The sequence below is a fragment of the Carassius carassius genome, chromosome 11 (assembly GCF_963082965.1).
Source record: "Carassius carassius chromosome 11, fCarCar2.1, whole genome shotgun sequence".
Taxonomy (NCBI): domain Eukaryota; kingdom Metazoa; phylum Chordata; class Actinopteri; order Cypriniformes; family Cyprinidae; genus Carassius; species Carassius carassius.
In genome coordinates, this window is record NC_081765.1 from 34062432 (window position 1) to 34082334 (window position 19903).

Here is a 19903-nt window from a genome sequence, read left to right on the forward strand (position 1 = left end):
CAACCAACCCTGAATGCTTCTCCAAACAACCGTTCACACCATTAACAGCTCCTGCAACCCATCCTGAACACCTCTCCAATCAAGCACTCTCACCATTCACACCTCCTGCATCCCCCCTCTCCCCCACATCTGCAATACAGATCAGCGAGGATGCAGTGCGCCAGGTCTTCAGGAAGCAGAAAAGGAAAAAAGCACCAGGCCCAGATTGTGTTACACCAGCCTGTCTGAAATCCTGTGCTGACCAGCTGGCCCCCATCTTCACAAAGATCTTCAACAGATCGCTGGAGCTGTGCGAAGTCCCTTCATGCTTCAAACACTCCACCATCATCCCCTATGTGAGGATCCTGTTTGTGGACTTCAGCTCGGCTTTTAACACGATCATGCCAAACCTCCTCCTGCCCAAACTAACTCAGCTCTCCGTGCCCACCTCCGTCTGTCAGTGGCTCAACAGCTTCCTGACAGACAGGCAGCAGCTAGTGAGGCTGGGAAAATACACATCCAGCACTCGTACAATCAGCACCGCAGCTCCCCAGGGCTGCGTTCTCTCCCCACTGCTCTTCTCCCTGTACACTAATGATTGCACATCTAAGGACCCCTCTGTCAAGCTCCTGAAGTTTGCAGATGACACCACACTCATCGGCCTCATTCAGGACGGTGACGAGTCTGCTTACAGACAGGAGGTTAAAGAGCTGGCTGTCTGGTGCACTCTCAACAACCTGGAGCTTAACACGCTCAACACAGTGGAGATGACTGTGGACTTCAGGAGAACCCCCCCTGCACTCCCCCCACTCACCATCATGAACAGCACTGTGACTGCAGTGGAGTCATTCAGGTTCCTGGGCACCACTATCTCTCAGGACCTGAAGTGGGACATTCACATTGACTCCATTGTGAAAAAGGCCCAGCGGAGGTTGTACTTCCTTCGCCAGCTGAGGAAGTTTAACCTGCCACAGGATCTGCTGAAACAGTTCTACTCCACCATCATCGAATCCATCCTCTGCACTTCAGTAACTGTCTGGTTCAGCTCAGCTTCTAAATCTGACCTCAGAAGACTACAGAGGGTAGTCCGGACTGCTGAGCGAATCATCGGTTCAACTCTCCCATCTATTCAAGAACTGTACTTATCCAGAGTGAGCAAAAGGGCAGTTAAAATCACTCTGGACCCCTCACATCCAGCACACTCCCTCTTTGAACTGTTGCCATCTGGTCGACGCTACAGAGCACTGAGCACCAGAACGACCAGACACAGGAATAGTTTCTTCCCTCAGGCAATCCATCTTATGAACAGCTGATACACACTGAACACACTACACTTTATATTTATATAAACATACACTTAATTTATCTAACACACATACTTAGTATACACTTAAATTTTGCACATAATATACATGTACATACATAACTGCATTTTTGTAATATACGTGCCTACAATTGTCAATTTGTATATTGTCATTCCTTATCTACTTATTTGTATTTTTTGTATTTTTATATTCTTTTATTATGTGTTTTATGTTCTGTCGCTGTCATTTTGTTGTACTGCGGAGCTTCTGTCACGAAAACAAATTCCTCGTATGTGTAAACATACCTGGCAATAAAGCTCATTCTGATTCTGATTCTGAACTTTAACCACAGATTCATCAAGAACTTCAGTGTCATCATCGCCCCATTGACGTCTGCATTAAAGGGTAAGCCCAAACATCTTAACTGTAGTGACAAAGCGGATGCAACGTTTAATATGCTGAAGAAAGCTTTCTGTGAGGCACCCATTCTAATTTATCCTGACCCTAACAAGTCTTTCACTGTGGAAGTCGATGCCTCCTCTACAGGTGTCAAAGCTTTCCTTTCTCAGCAGCAGGGGAACCCATCTCGTCTTCGTCCTTGTGCTTACTACTCCTACAAATTCAACCCAGTGGAGAAGAATTACGACAGACAGACAGATGACAGACAGACGACAGACTGGCTCTCGAGGAGTGGCGACTGGCTTGAGGGTGCGATTCATCCGTTTACGGTACTGACTGATCAAAAGAACCTGCATTATCTACGCAAGGCAAAGAGACTAAATCCTCGACAAGCCAGGTGGGCCCTCTTTTTCAACCGTTTTAATTTTACCATCTCATACCGCCCGGGTAATAAGAATTATAAGGCAGATGCTCTGTCTAGACTGTTTTCCTCAGAGGATGACACCTCACCTCCCGAAACCATCCTGCCCGAAAAGGTCTTCGTCTGTTCCATAGAGTGGAGTGAGGAGGACACCATCCCTGACATGTCTAATGCTCTGCTGGGTTGTCCAGTTGGTCACAAGTATGTACCCTTGCAACATCGGACAACGCTAATAACCAAAGCTCATGTCTCTCCAGGCACTGGTCATCCCGGCATCCATCAAACCCTCTCGCTGTTAAAACATCGCTTCTGGTGGCCCCACATGGCAGAGGACATCAGAAGGTTCATGAGGGGGTGTAAGGAGTGTGTGATGTCAAAAACATCTGCCCTCTGGAAAACTCTGTCCTTTTCCTATCCCCCATCATCCTTGATCACATCTTGGAGTGGACTTTGCCACGGATTTGCCCCCATCTCGAGGTAACAGCTGTTCGGCAGCTGTTCGTCGCCACCAGTGGCAGGCAGACGCCAGACGTGCCCCGACACCCAACTTCAAGGTCGGGGACAAGGTCTGGCTATAGACACAGAATATCCATCTCCGCCTGCCCTGCCGGAAGCTGAGTCCCAAGTTCATTGGATCATTCGCCATCGTCAAGGAGGTCAATACGGTAGCCTTCCAACTCCATCTCTCTCCACACTACAGGATTCACCCGATATTTCACGTGTCACAACTCAAGCCATGTCATTCACCTGTCACTTCTGTTTCCCTCACAGGACCTGGTGCAGAAGCCCCCCCAAAGAAGCAGCCACCATCTACACCGTCAGGTAGCTCCTGAACTCCAGGCTTTGGGTTGGACGGCCGGAGAACCTGGTTGACTGGGAAGGTTTCGTTCCTGAGGAGCGCTCTTGGGTACCCCAGGATGACATCCTTGATCCAGAGCTCCTGCGGGACATTCATCAGTCAGAGTCAGAGATCTCAGCAGTCCTCAAGAGCGGACACTCGGGGGGAGGGGGTGTACTGTCCCAGATTTGACAGGTCCTCCTGCATTTACAACCAATTATCCCCGATCACAATCACCTGACTTTTTATTTGTAGCACCTGTCACTCCTCATCACGCAGTCACTACAAAAGCCAGCCACAAACACCCAGTCACTGTCTGGCCTCGTCTATGCAACTTCGAGTAAATGTGTGGACTAAACCTGACTCTCTCTTGCCTCTTGGAGGATTCTCTCATCGTTGTCAATTGGATACTTTGGAAAACCAACTACCTTTCTGCAACTAGTGGCTCTAAAGTGTGTCTGTGTGCCCGTGGCTTAATTTTGGATTGTCATCCATCCCTCATCTTTCATATACCATCACCCATTCAATAAACCGTTCAAGCTTTGATTCCATCTCTGTCTCTGTAGTCTTCTGTGTGTGACAGTAATATTCATATTTGTTGAAAGTTTAAAGGGTTAGTTCACCCAAAAAGTCTGTGTACCGTATACTGTCAATGTCCAGAAAGGTAATAAAATCTATATTCAATGTTGTCCATGTGACATCAGAGGATCAGTTAGAATTTGTTGAAGCATCGAAAATGCATTTTGGTCAAAAAAAAAAAAAAACCGACGACTATATTCAGCATTGTCTTCTCTTCCGGGTATGTTGTGAGCGTGTTCACTGCAATGCAGTGATATCCGGTTCGCGAACGAGTCACTCGGTGTAACCAGATCTTCTTGAACCAGTTCACCAAATCAAACTGTCACCAATCCGGTGCTGTGCCCCTTTCCGGTTGCAAGTCCTGTGTTTTTCATGCTGTACTGATTATGTGCTTATGTTGCTGAGGTGTTTTTTTTTCCTGTTCCCACACTGTACTCCCCACTCTACAGCAAATTAAGCTTCACTACACTGAAGCTACCCCCCTTGGAAATGTAGCAAACTTAGCTACATCAACATGCTTCAGCACAACATGTCCCAGATTACAAAATTCACAATGTGAATGTCTTTGGAAACCCAGCTAAATTGATTTATTTTCTGATTTACTGTTTTCTACATTAAATCATCCCAAAGAACATTATGTGAAAATATAATCTTGATTATATTTAAATTATAATTAAATAATATAATCATATCAATGGTTTAAATCAAACTTTAAAGTTTTTTTTTTTAATTCACAAATTCTTAATTTAGCACGAGGCCATGTGTTATTTTCCCCTTTGTTTACAATATATCTGAAATGTGATTTTCTTTTTTTTTCTAACAACAGATAGGTGTGTAAGCTACCGCACTACTTGGTAAAAAAAAAAAAAAAAAAAGAGCTTCGGTACTGAAAATCTATTTAATTCAGAAAGCAGCGATTTTAATTGGGGAAACAAAAATATGATTTAAGATCATTTCTTGCAGAAACACAGTGTTAGACACAGTATATGCAGATAACCTTCAACCTGGCCTTTTTGGGCCAGCGGGTGGATCTTTACAAACGCTTTATACAATACTGTTTGTGTTAAAGCAGCTTTACAGACGCAAACAGGAAAATAGTTTGTCAATAATGCAAGAAGACAATAATGCATGAATAATTTACATGAGCACAAGTGTGCTTAGCAACAGAAGTATCTCAAAAGGGGTAGGAAAATCAAAGCGCTAAAATTTTAATCTTTTCACACCCGAACTGTGAGTGTAAATTTTAATGAACAAATAGGAGTATTAATTAGCTGTCGAGCTACACTTTTACCTTCAAATAAACTGATCTGATCTGAGAGAGTGAAGAGTGTGTCATTGTTCTCTACAGGTTGAGTGACTGTGGCATCAAAAATGAAGGCTGTGCTGCTCTGGCTTCAGCTCTGAAATCAAACCCCTCACATCTGAAAAATCTGAATCTGACTGGGAATAAACTGGGAAATTCAGTGAATCTTCTCTCTGATGTTCTACAAAATCCTCACTGTAAACTGGAAATACTGTGGTAAGATAATATATGACACACTAAAGTATTTGTAATGTAAAAAAACAAATCACCCAAAGAAAGTCAGAAAAAGCCATACAAAATGTAAATATTAGGTATTGTTTGTGAAAGGAATACTAACTACTGTTCGGATAAAACAACTGTCAATCAAGATACAGAAAGTAAAACTCTGTGTGACTTCGTTTCTTGTACATGTGTGGACTTTTGTGTTGATATTAAAGCTGTTTTTACAATACCAAAACACAAATGGATTGTGTTTACACTAAGTGCTAATAGCCCGTTTTGTTAGCAAAGGCTCGACTGTTAGCTAACAAAATTACTAAGGAACCTGTCTGATACGTGGGAGAGTAAGGACAGCAGGCTTTTGAGGTGACCAACCTGAGTACAAATCTGCATTCTGTTTTTATTCATTTATTTTATTTATTCATTATTTTTCATTGCATATTAGCTCAAAAGCTGTTTATATATCAAAGAAAACATTTTGAAAATATTAAAAACATTGAAATAAAGTGTTCAACAGGCATTCAACAGGCCTATAATAGAAATTGTATGTGGTATCCTCACATCCTCACACAAACTCAAAACTGTGACTCTCTTCCTGCACCTTCAAGAACAGCTTCACAGATCAGCAGCTTCAGTGTGATTAGGTGTTAAGTGTAGGAGTGGCCCTAGGAATAGACACAAGGCAGGATCTGTTTATAATGAATAAAATCATATACAAAGAATATGTTATTATCTACAGTTTTTTAAAACACTGGTATACAATGCGGTGTAAGTAGTATCTTTTATAATTTACACTAAATATAAATAATATCTCACACAGAGCTGCACGAATCTGGATAAATTGAGAATCACAATTTTTTTTTTGTCTCAAATAGGATTTCGATTCTCCTACGATGCTGAACTAAACAAAATAATGTGTGACCAAATATTATTGCTGCAATCTATTTAAAGTGTTTCATTAATTTAAATGCATTATTAAACATTTTAGTATACACTTCCAGTCCAAAAGTTTTTAAACAGTAAGACTTTTTAAATAATTATCTTCTGCATAACATTTATTTGATTAGTGGATGGGTTATAAATTAATAATTTTATTTAGCAAGGATCATTTAAATTGATCAAAAGTGACAATAAAAACATTTATTACTAAAGATTTCTATTTCACATGAATTATGTTCTTCTGAGCTTTCTATCAAAGAAACCTGAAAAAATCTACTCAACTGTTTTCAGCATAATAATAATATAATTGTAAATGTTTTTTGAGCAGCAAATAAGAAAATTATAATGATTTCTGAAGGAGCATGTGACACTGATGTCTGGTGTAATGATGCTAAAAATTTAGCTTTGAAATCACAGGAATAAATTACATTTTAAAATACATTCAACTAGAAAGAGGTTATTTTTGTACAAACATAAAGAAAATGTACTGTTTTGCTGTACTTTGGATCAAATAAAAGCAGGCTTAGTAAGCAGAAGAGATTTCTTTAAAAAACATTACACATTTAACAGTTCAAAAACCTTTGACTGGTAGTGTATATTTAATATATTTGATACACCATTTTTTTATATTAAAATTATGAAAAAAGTTGTTTGAATCAATGATAACATAAATGACTGTAAGATATATATATTGTAAGAATAATACTGTGTAGTTGAAAAGACGATGATGATGTTTCTTAACCTGCGGCAGTGTTTCAGCTGCAGTACGAACACAGATTTTAATGATCCAGTAACACTTTATCAGAGGTTTAATATAGACTCAGGGAGTCGTTATCATTTAGAAATGAGATCACGTGGGTGTCTGAATCTCACAGTGTGATCTCAGGTTTTGCCATCCTTGGATGATGGAGTAGAAACACACACACACACACACTACTACTACTACTACTCCTTCCAGAGCAAAATAACAGTATAAATCTCAGCGTAAGGAACCATGTGATTAAACAGATTTGTATGAATGTCTTCACAAGACAGAAAATTTGATTAAAAATACTGACATATATATATATATATATATATATATATATATATATATATATATATATATATATATATAATTTTTTTCACTTTTTGACATTTTAAATCTCAGTCCAATGATCCATCACACATTGATTTGTACTTTCTCTTTACCAATGGATTCAATGCTAAACTGATCTGATCTGAGAGAGTGAAGAGTGTGTCATTGTTCTCTACAGGTTTAATTATTGTGGCATCACAGATGAAGATTGTGTTGCTCTGGCTTCAGTTCTTAGATCAAACCCCTCACACCTGAGACACCTGGATCTGATTGGGAACAAAATAGGAGATTTCGGAGTAAAGCTTCTCTGTGTTGGACTGGAAGATCCTCAATGTAAACTGGAAACACTATGGTGAGATCTCTCTGATAATCTCATATATTTTTCCTCTAATGTAAATTCTAAGACTAAAGCTTGTTAAATAATTGTTCAATAAAAAATCTAAATCTCAGCACAAATGACTCTAATGACTTAATATTAAATTTAATTAAAATATTTTTTTCTTTTATTTTCCACTTTTCTGAAATCCCATGAGCTCATTGTGTTCTCACAGATGCCAGAAAGATTTAACCTGAACGTTGAGATACTGATGTGTAATTTAGTGATTTCTGTTTAGAAGCTGCAAACATGACACAATTCTGTGTTTGATCACAAGAGTTAATAAATGAGATGTAATGAGGAACATGGCTCATGTGAATCAAATGTCCTCCTGTAGGTGTTTATTAGAGGAGCAACTGATTGTTTCTCCAGATAGATCTGTCCTTATATCACTATCAAACAATATCTCACATTGAGCTCTGTGTATCTGTTCAGTCCTGAAGCACATGACAGTTTTAAACAGCAGCATTGGGGATCAACATGCATTAATCTTATTCTATCAGCAGCAGTTTGTGGCAATACTTGTCATTATATCACCTCTCCTGTTCTGAGACCAGAGTCAATAACAAAGCAGCACAAAAGGTTGTGGGTTTAAGAAATGTATATATATATATATATATATATATATATATATATATATATAGCCTGAATGTTCTGTAAGTCGCTTTGGATAAAAGTATCTGCTAAATGCATATAAATGTATATGTGTTATTGTGTACAGGTTGAGAGATTGTGGCGTCACAGATGAAGGTTGTGTTGTTCTGGCTTCAGCTCTGAGATCAAACCCTTCACATCTGAGACACCTGGATCTGACTGGGAATAAACTAGGAAAATCAGGAGTGAAGTTACTTTCTGATCTGAAAGATGATCCACATTATAAACTGGAGATATTAGAATGTTGTGTGTATATTATTTTTAAATAACCAGCCTCTTATGTGTGTAATTGGAGATTATAAGATACTAATTCAGATGTCAGCTTTTGTACTTTAAACTGTTTAATTATGTGATGATCTATAAGTATGTGGATATTTTTCATGACTGTATAAAGACAGAGTTGTTGATCATTCACTGTTACTAATCTATGATCAGTTTTCCATTCATATCTCTGGCTGTATTATGGATATACTGTTTTTTTCTGTAATGGATCTGCTGATGTGATGTGATTGCAGTAATATCTCATACTTATATGTGACTGTTTGTGTGTTTTATTGTATGACTCTCAGTATTTAGACGTCAGTCCAGTGTCCTCAGGATCATCTGAATTTGAATAAGAGCCGCTACAGAGATGTCACAGTTACACAATCACCAGGGACTGAAGACACAGAGACACACATCATCACACTGTCATGTGTGTCATCTTTCACTCTTGTTTTATAGATGATGGCCCATGAATCTGAGTGCAGAATCATTTTGGATTCACTATATATTGCCTAAAATGTACATCAGTTATCCAATCTGGCCCCTGTGATCATCTGAACAATAATGTAAAATAATAAATAACATATTATTTTGAAAATTAAATAAAGTGTGTTGTGTTACGAACTGCTCCAAGACTTGGGTTGAAGATCTAAACAAAACAAACAAAACCTAATTGATGATCCCTGTGTTGTAACTGATGCTTGTGTGTCAAGTTGTGGTTTTAAGACTGGTATTTTTAATCTCAACCCGTGTTTGTAGTAAAAGAAACATGATTTCCAAACTCGTACAAAGGAATCAAAAACACTACAAGATACTATGAAATGACAATTTTTTCAGATATTTCCAGATTATTCTCACATTGATTGGATTCTACTGCGAGGAGGACGAGCCCCATTTGTTATGAGAAAGCCAGAAGTAGATTTAAAAAAAAAACATTTTTAACAAAATCAAACTATAGAAAAAAACAATGTAGAATGTAACATTCAGGCATCAGTGATGTAAAGTTAAATGAATGCATGGAAGTTTAAGGTAGTGTAGCATTGTTGGATGCAAAAGACTCAAGCTTAAAAGAAACCAAACAAAATCAGCTCTCTTGTGGCCATTCATCTTGCTTCTTTTAAAAGGCCCAGAAGGAAGTCAAAAACAGATGCCTTCAGTGAAACTACCATAGAACAATTACTCTGAGGAAAACTCCAAATAACACAGAGGTCACACATTTACAAAGCAACATAGTAATGGAGTTTCAAGTTTTTTTATCCAAAGGAAGTTAAGTACATAGATTATATGTTTATACACCCATTTCCCTCCACTTGTTCCCAGGGTTTTTCTGCCATCACAATGTGTGCTCAGATGAAAGCGACATAACTGTGACGTCTTCTTCTTCTTCTTCTTTGGCAAAGTTCTATTTGTGGTTGGGAACCTAACTGACTGGTGTATTACCGCCATCGACTGAAATAAAGTATGGATCAGGATTTAGCTTTTAGGACAAAATAAACCATAAAAATCATTCAAAACAAATAAACAAACTGTAAATACTACTACTACTACTAATAATAATAATAATAAATCAAAAAGACTATATTCTTTTATGTGTGTAAATTTAACCAAATTATGCTGACAAAAAGTGTCAGAGTAATGATTCTAATGACTATAATCCCCTGTCTTGGTTTTCTTCTTGGTTTTCTTCTTTAGATTTGATTGGTGGCTGACAAACAATTTTAAAGCTGCATTATCGCCACATATCAGCAATGGTGGACGAAGTACACAAATCAAGTCCTTGAGTAAAAGTACAGATATATATAATAAAATATTACTCCAGTAAGAGTAAAAGTACTCCTTTTTCAATTTTACTCAAGTGAAAGTACAAAAGTACTCGATTTTTTTATGTACTTAAGTAAAAAAGTACTGACAGATAGATGTTTGCAATTTTATATAGGCTACTTAATTTAATTTTATATTGGCACATATTTTTTTATAATCCTACTGCTCAAAATACCTGGGATTTTTTCCAAAATAACCACTATATGGAGTCAAGATATATTTTGTTGTTGATATGTACACTGATGAGAGTGATGTTAACTGTGAAGCTTACACTGTGATGTACCTGAGAGAAAACAGAGATGACCATCTGATTTTCACCAGTAAGAACAAAGTATTTAAAATTTACAAGTTTGTTGTTTTACAGAACATCACAGTTAACATGACATGATAATAAGGCCTGAAGTTAGGAAGAACATTTTAAGGAAAATATAATTATATTTTCATAATGATTTTTTCCTTCTCAAACCTTGTCTGTGGTTTAAAACACCCCTGGCCAAACGGGGTGCATCCCTTCCCACTTTTGATAATTACTTTAGTTACCATGTTCTGAAAATCCAGACCGTTCTCATCCCAAGGCGTCATATACTGACACTCTTGACATTTCGTCAACATCCTACGCACATGGCACCCTCTAGCGTCAATATTAGAAGCAGATAAAAATGGGCCAGAAGGCGCCTCCTAGCGGTCTAACCCTAACCCTAACCCTAATCTTAACCCATAATCTGTGTCTCATATTGACGCTAGAGGGTGCCATATGCGTAGGATGTTGACGAAATGTCAAGAGTGTCAGTATATGACGCCTTGGGATGAGAATGCGTTAGAACATCACATCCTTTCTTTTCTCCCCAGATGTAGTCTATATATATAGGTGGTTGAATAAAAATATTTGGACATTATTTATAAAAATTACCTCAATTTAGCACCAGCCCAGACAACAAATTAGATCTTGCCGACGTTGGGGCGCATGTGCCTGCCCGACATAAAGTACCTCGGTGAGATGTCTTATGGAGATCGGTAGCTAATCGGCAAGACATCGGGAAGACGGTGGCATTAGAATGATCGCCGACCGTGAGCCAACGTAAATCCGACATGATCGCCGACCGTGAGCCAACGTAAACCCGGCGATCCTACTAGAGCGGCGAAAAGCATTCAGACGCCTCGCTCCCTTTGACTTAACACTGGAACAGCTGATTTTCGGCTGCATTGCTGGAAACGCCACAGCATGCTTGAAACTCAGCTGTTCCAGTGTTAAGTCAAAGGGAGCGAGGCGTCAGAATGCTTTTCGCCGCTCTAGTAGGATCCCACCGTTATATTAGGTCTTATGGATTTGTTTAGGCTAACTGCTGTCAGATTGTGTTCCAAGGACACAAGTTTCCTATTGTGTATCAACAACACTCAATAACAGTTTATGTGATGTGTTAATCATAAAATTTATTCCCTAACAATTTGTCAAGAGCTAGTTGAGAAGTAGGCAACTAGCCCACGCATGCGAGACTCCGTGGCTGTGCAGTCTGCAGCCCCTTCCTTATATTTGAGTTGCCAGGTTTTATGACAAAAAAAGTTGAAATTTAAAGTAAGTGATTGTTTATGTGTAGGGTGTATTTCATACACAATCTGACAACCTGGGAAATGTCAGTCTAACCTAAAAAAAGAATGGATCAGTGATTTTAAAATTAAGTTTGATGGTTATGCAAATTAGGCTACAGGAGTTTTCCAGGAGAAATAACAAAACAAAATAAAAAAACAGGAGGGCACCGGGAGATGACCTTGAAAATGTATTTATTATATTTTTTATATTTATTTTTTATTATATTTTTTACTTTGTTTTTGCAAAAGCAGTATCGTTTATTTTAACACTCTACAAATCACACAGAAAACAACAACAAAAATAAGAAATAAGAAAATAATAAATAAAATAATAGAAAGAAAAATCAGTCCAATCAATTATCAATCATTTCCCTTAAGATGCTTGCTCGCCCCGCCTTTGCCGCCCCCCATTCCTGTCCCTGCTCAGCCGCAGCCAGTTTCTCACGGTCATCTCAATGTCAGCCTCGGTGGAATTTTGTTGAGCCGGATTTCTTAACACAGCACCTAAACAAAAAATAAATAAAGCAACAGGGGAAAAAATAAGACTGTAGCACAAAAGTCTGTATCTTCGTTTCTATAAAGACAATTTCCGAAAAGTCAGAGCATTTTACACAAAAAAAACAAACAAACAAAAAAAACCTTAAAAGACATTTGGTTGAGAATAGTGTGAGGACAGTATATAAATAGTGACAGAATGTTGCTTCAACACATTGTAGGACTTACTCAGGAGTACCTGATGAACAGGCCGTGATTTAAGGCCTGTCTTCTGACCCCTACCGCACCAGTTCAGCTGGGTTGAAAGATTCTGATCAAATATTTTTGTGCAGACTCTCCAAACGGTTTCCTTTAAACTCTTCCCACCAGACAATGACAGTTTAGTTATCTGTAAAGTAAAAGATACATTTAACTAATCCCATTTCACAACCTGCTGTATTACATTGTCTTTGACTGCTCTCCCATGCCCACATCCATGGCTGAAGTGCCCTTGAGCAAGGCACCTAACCCCTCACTGCTTCCCGAGCGCCACTGTAGCACTGCTCTGGTTTGTGTGTGCTTCACCTTACTGCGTGTTCACTGTGTGCTCTGTGTGTTTCACTAATCATGGATGGGATAAATGCAGAGACCAAATTTCCCTCACAGGATCAAAAGAGTATCTATACTCTATATATAGGTGTCTTATCTGACGATAAATCAGGGCTTTTGTGAAAATATTTAATACGCGAACATATTAACAGTCAGTTAATAATAACAAACCAAGTCAACAGTTAGCCTAGTTAAAACAACTACCTTAACCAAGTCTAAAAACACGTTACGTTAGCTGCTAACGTTTGTTAATCCTCCGGCGCCAATTTCTGTCATCCGTTTATCGAAAACATTTCTCAGAAAACTCGACGTTTTTCCAACAAAAGAATATTTTTCAATTAAAAAATAAGTACACAAAACAAAATAAACACATACAGGCCTGAAAATTTTGTGTTTGAAATGGATAAACATACCTGAACACAAGAGAGTCCGTTACTACTACCGAGGCGATGCTTCTGTGTAGATTTGATCACGCGCATAAAAACGTGCGCGCGCGCGCGCCACCTAAACGCCCCCTTGGTTAAAAAAAAAAGGCAATTTACTTTTGTAAATCACACTTGAAAAATTCTACTCAAAAGAGATGCAGTATAGATTTTAGCCCACGCTTGAAAATTAATTTATATAAAGATAACATTAAATCTAAACAAAATTTCTCACAAAGACTATATGTTTACGTTTTTTGAATCAGAACTCATTTTGTCGTTTTAATTGCAAACGTTTTTATATCTTTTTTTCTGAACCTGTTTTGGACGTCTCATGTTTGTTGGGTATTATCATCATATAAATTGTGGCATACAGATTTTACAAAAGTTCAACACCTTCGCGCTTACATGTGGACCAACGGTTAGATCTAGGCAGCAGCATTGTGAAAAAAAAAATTTGAAAAAAAAAGAAGCGGGATCGGCAAAATGGTTCCTCACGGTTCTTCCGCCGATCTCCAGAGTGTGCATGAATTGGAGTGGCTGTAGACTCATCCCGCCGATGGTTTACCCACCTAAGTTTTTTGGTGTGCAGGGGGAAAAACCCCTTCCGATACTTTGCCGCTGGTGCCCTCCAATTGCCAACGTTGGTAAGACCGAACGTGCTGTCTGGGAGCAAGCTTGTTAGCTAGAGAGTTAGCATCAGCTAACAATATTTACTTATTTTCAGTATGGTTATTAATAAACATTCATGTCTGTCTACTCGTTTGGTTAATCCAAACAATATACATATGTATGTTACTGTTGATAAACAATATAAAAACAGACGTTACATGGGACATGGATGGTAGCATTTTAATAAAACTCTTAACATTACGGCAGCACGGAATTTGAACGTGCATGAGTTATTGTGCTTAATCTGTGTAATTTTTTTTTTTTTTTTTTTTACAAAAACACACAGAATCTGATTGATGTGTCTGCATCGTCTGCACTGGAGCATTTCAGTGGGCTTAAATAGATCACTCTTTACAACGGATTTAGTTCCCAAACAACTGACAATTTTGACCTAAATATGATTTTCAGTTACAATATTTAATCCAAAATGTCGACATTAATAACTTACTTTTAGCAACATCAGATGCACGTGCGCTCACAAGATCTCCCGGTTCTTACTTCTGGAGACTCGCACTAAACGGTTCATTTGAATCAGTGAGTGGTCGACTCCAGAACAGCTGCAATCGGATAATTCTAATTCGTAAACGAATCGTTTGGTGCGATTTGCGATCCGATTTAAAAGTGTATTTTGAAAAGACTCCATTCGTTCATGATGAATCAGACACCGCTTCTGCGTGTCGGAGCATGTGATATATTATAGGGAGTAACGATATGTTTTATGAAATGTAGTGAAGTTAAAAGTACAATCTTATGCTTTTGAATGTAGTGAAGTAAAAGTAAAAGTTACTCAAAATAAAACTCCTCCAGTAAAGTACAGATACTTGAAAAATGTACTTAAGTACAGTAACGAAGTAAAGCTACTCCGTTACTGTCCACCACTGCATATCAGACTGGAGTGTGGAGCAGTATATGACAAACAAGGGAACTATTATAAAGATGACAACCCGTATCGTTTATATCCAAGTATTGTTTCCATTTATCCATCATTCAAGATTTCATAATACTCTTTTCCTCAGTTCTACTTAATGGGACATTTAAATCCACAGTTTGTTGTTTCAATGACAATTTAGCCCGTTTATCAACAGTTTCATTTTCCTCATCTCCTACATGAGCAGGAACCCAAACAAAGCCAATGTTCAAGTCCTTCTTATGTAAACAGAATATGTTTTGATGAATTTCATTGTGACAATGTGACAACTGTGAAGTCTACTCCAAATTGGTCTATACTTTTATTTATTATAATTTTTTCATTAATAATTATGATCCTCAAACTAAGCATTAATTTGTGTTAAAACGCAGATATACATCAGTCTTAAGTTTAATATAAGCAACTTTGTCAATGTAGTATTGCTGAATGTGTATGTGTTTCTGCATTAATTATAATACTCAATAAAACTTAACCTAAGATCTAAGGTTGAAGATGAAATAAGCGCTGCAGATGTGTGAACGTGAGATTATTGCTGCTGAGGTAAACAGACGCTCTCACACTTTCTCTGCTGTCTCTATGCATTGGCTGGAGAAATGGTCATTAATTCTTCATTTGGACACAGAAATGTTCCGGGTGATAATATATATGCTAAGGTTTTTTTCTCCATTCTGACACCGATGGAGTTTCGGTTCCTTGCCGCTGTCGCCTCTGGCTTGCTTAGTTGGGGACACTTCATCTACAGCGATATCGTTGACTTGATTGCAAATAAATGCACAGACACTATTTAACTGAACAGAGATGACATCACTGAATCCAATGATGAACTGCCTTTAACTGTCATTTTGCATTATTGACACTGTTTTCCTAATGAATGTTGTTCAGTTGCTTTGACGCAATGTATTTTGTTTAAAGCGCTATATAAATAAAGGTGACTTGACTTGACTAAGAAATCCATGCCAAATTTATTATTATTTTTTTTATCAGTTTTATAAGTTGAAACGACATTCACTGTCAATTTGATTCATCTTAACTCATGTTTTACTGTTGCTTGTTGCCATCATAGGCTTGGGCTACTTTTTCAATGAATTTTAATGAATATACAAATTAATATATAACATAATATATAAACATAATAAACACACAAATGTTATTTATTTTTGTTAAAGAATTTTCATTAGTTTATTTTTAACACCGGATGAGGCTTGAGATCGCACGCGTGTTACACCACCATTGTCCGCATCACAAATAAAAAGTGAAAGTAAAAGTTCAGAGTTGATGTTTCTTCATGTTTCTTCACAACCAGAGCCGATTCTATACGGAATATCAAAGTGTTTCATAGGAACCATTATAAAAGCTAAGCCATGATTTTACATGTAGCTGCTTCATGGAAAGGCAGTGATTCTCTGAATCTGTGTGAATAAGATGAGTGCTGAGAGCTAAGTTCTCTACTTTACAGGGGACTTCCACATTTAGTTTCCTGTGACATTGTGTATCTGAGTGATTGCCACGTGTCATGATCCTGTTTCTCTCGGGATCAGCTGAATTTTTGAGTTTGTGTATTTCCATTCACAGTCAGTGCTGGAGATCAGATTCTGTTTCATCATGGACGACACACAAATATCTACAGATGAATATGTTTCACCAGGATGCAGGTACTTTGAATAAACACTTTATTAAATCACATTGAATGATGGTAGATGGAAATCTCCATTTTATTTAAAAAGCCTACTCATGGAGAGTTTTTGATTAAAAGTACTTGATGTAATTAAATCGCTTTTGTTATAGTTCATTTCATCAGAAGAGATCAGAAGCAGAGTCCAGCTGTGTGTCTATGAGGAGTGATTGGTCTATGGATCATCCAGTTGATTTTAAGAGTGAAGATACACAGACTTATCTCAGGTACATTTGTATGTACATATTTTTACAACATGTCATTTTATGTTTCAAAATAGTGTTATATTTATCTTTAAATATCTTTATTTGATATTTTAACATATATAGAGTTACACAGAGAGATGCATTAGTGAACGGACTCAGTTCTATTTAAAATATTTTATAATAAAGTAGTGTCAATGATCCTGAAGTGTTATTTAAAGTGATTGTTTAAATAATATATGAGTATGTACTTTGTTATGGTATTTCAGAGGATTGATTCTAATCTCTCTCTGTTATAGTTCAGTTGATCAGAAGAGATCAGAAGCAGAGTCCAGCTCTGTGTCTATGAGGAGTGATGCATCTGTGAATCAGTCATTAGATTATAAGAGTGAAGATACAAAGAATGATCTCAGGTATAATATTCCATGAAATAGTATTTGTTTAAGATACAGAATACATAAAATACACTGTGCTCATTAGCTTATTTAATAATGCAGCATTTTAATTTTCCAGGCATGAAGTCCTCAACAGGTTTAGATCAAATCTGCTGAAGAAGTTTGAGTGTCTGTATGAGGGAACAGCGATGCAGGGAAACCCAACACTCCTGAATGAGATCTACACAGAGCTCTACATCACAGAGAGTGAGAGTGGACAGATCAGTAATGAGCATGAGGTGAGACAGATTGAGACACAATTCAGGAGAGAAGCAACAGAGGACACAGCCATAAAATGCAGTGACATCTTTAGACCTTTACCTGGACAAGACAAAGCCATCAGAACTGTGCTGACAAAGGGAGTCGCTGGCATTGGAAAAACAGTCTCTGTGCAGAAGTTCATCCTGGACTGGGCTGAAGGGAAAGAGAATCAGGACGTCCAGCTCATATTTCCTCTTCCTTTCAGAGAAATCAATTTGATGAAGGACAAAACACTCAGACTTTCAGATCTTCTTCATGTGTTTTTCCCTGAAACTAAAGAAATTGAATTATCCAGTGATGAATATAAAGTGTTGTTCATCTTTGATGGTCTGGATGAGTGTCGTCTGTCTCTGAACTTTAAAAGCAAAGTGAAACTGTGTAATATATCTGAATCAGCCTCAGTGGACGAGCTGCTGATGAACCTCATTGTGGGGAATCTGCTTCCCTCTGCTCTCATCTGGATCACCTCCAGACCAGCAGCAGCTGATCTCATCCCCTCTGAGTGTGTCCATCGAGTGACAGAGGTACGAGGCTTCAATGAGCCACAGAAGGAGGAATACTTCAGGAAGAGAATCAGTGATCAGAGTCTGGCCGACAGGATCATCTCACACCTGAAGTCATCAAGGAGCCTCTACATCATGTGCCACATCCCAGTGTTCTGCTGGATCTCAGCCGCTGTTCTGGAGAAGATGTTGAGTCGAGGTAAGAGAGGAGAGATTCCCAAGACTCTCACTCAAATGTACACACACTTCCTGATCCTTCAGATCAACATCAAACATGAGAAGGACTATGAGAAGAAGCTGACAGATGTAGACATGATCCTCAAACTGGGGAAAGTGGCTTTTGAGCAGCTTGTAAAAGGAAACCTGATCTTTTATGAGGAAGACCTGAGAGAGTGTGGCATTGATGTGACAGAAGCATCAGTGTACTCAGGATTGTGCACTCAGATCTTCAGAGAGGAGCTGGGCTTGTATCAGGGGAAAGTCTTCTGCTTTGTTCATCTGAGCATTCAGGAACATCTAGCAGCTCTATATGTGCACCTCTCCTGGACAAACCACAACAGAAATGTGTTTGAGCCAATCACCAAACAGAGTTTATGGTCTATAGTTCAGGACTTGTTTCAGCATGGTCCATTATCTGAGCTGCATCAGAGAGCTGTGGATGAGGCTCTACAGAGTAAAAATGGACATCTGGATCTTTTCCTGCGGTTCCTTCTGGGTTTGTCAGTGGAGACTCATCAGATCCTTCTACGACGAATAATGACGCTGAAAAGAAGCAGCTCTGACAGCAATGAGAAAACTGTTGAGTACATCAAGAAGAAGATCAGGAGCATTGACTCACCAGAGAAATCCATCAATCTGTTCCACTGTCTGAATGAACTGGGTGATCATTCACTAGTGGAGGAAATACAACAGTATCTGACATCTGGAAGAATAAAGGAAACCAAACTCTCCTCTTCTCAGTGGTCAGCTGTAGTTTTTGTGTTGTTGACATCAGAAGAGGACCTGAATGAGTTTTGTCTCGATAAATTTGTTAAAGGAAATAATAAACATGAAAATATGAAAGTTCTTCAGAAGTTGGTGCCTGTGATGAAAGAATCAAGATCAGTTCAGTAAGTACCACTGAGAACAATTACTTAACTGTTAAAACATTAAGAAAATCGACGTTAAATGCTCACAAATTTTCAGTGCTGCAGATTTTGTCCAGAGTTGTCCAAAAATTTTATTTCATATTTGTAATTTTTAAACCACTGATATTTTGTAATTTTTATCTTTGCTATTTTAGATCTCAGTCCAATGATCAATCAATCATGTTGATTTGTGTTTTAAGTTTGTACTTTATTTTAAATAATATATTCACTGCAAATCTGATCTGAGAGAGTGAAGAGTGTGTCATTGTTCTCTAGGTTGAATGATTGTGGCGTCACAGATGAAGGTTGCCCTGCTCTGGCTTCAGCTCTGAGATCAAACCCCTCACACCTGAGAGAACTGAATATGTCTGGGAATGAAATAGGAGATTCTGGAATCATGATGCTGTCTGCTGGACTGGAGAATCCTCACTGTAAATTGGAGAAACTGTGGTAAGATCATATTTCTTGTAAGATGCATAGTCTTAACCCGAATGTTCTTATTAAGACGAAAATGCACGTGGTCATGGAAACGAGGTAACAAGTTTTCTTTTATCGGAGTTAGCTCATAAACAGCCTAAACATAAACTGGTCAACACAGGTAGTTCCTCTTCGGGAACTCGAGCTGCGTCAAAGCACTTCAGGGAATGCATCTAGCGTGAGCGACTCTGAATATTGTGTGTAATCAGTAGAATGGAAAAGCGTGACATCACGGGCAGGGTGACGTAAGTGACCAGGAATTTATAAAAGCACGTGCCGCGCAGCTGGTGTCAGCTTCACATCTTCAGCAGGCGCTCAGTGTGTGAATGTCCCCAGTTTGTCTTGTGAGTCTTATTTTCT

The 19903-nt window shown here is 38.2% G+C and overlaps 1 protein-coding gene across 8 annotated transcripts in view; it reads left to right on the plus strand.

The window, feature by feature from the left end:
* LOC132153238 (NACHT, LRR and PYD domains-containing protein 12-like) overlaps positions 1-19903 on the plus strand; it is a 66104-nt gene that overhangs the window by 17000 nt on the left and 29201 nt on the right. For 3 of the 8 annotated variants that reach the window (XM_059562616.1, XM_059562622.1, XM_059562618.1), the window contains one exon: positions 19343-19516. The exons of 1 other annotated variant lie outside the window; for it this stretch is intronic. In XM_059562616.1, coding sequence (XP_059418599.1) covers positions 19343-19516 — 174 coding nt within the window. Of the gene's footprint in view, positions 1-16142; positions 16293-16438; positions 16519-16651; positions 16766-17040; positions 17155-17254; positions 19049-19342; positions 19517-19903 lie in introns of those variants that run through there. 4 more of the 8 variants (XM_059562620.1, XM_059562624.1, XM_059562617.1 and 1 more) reach the window with 2 other exon arrangements.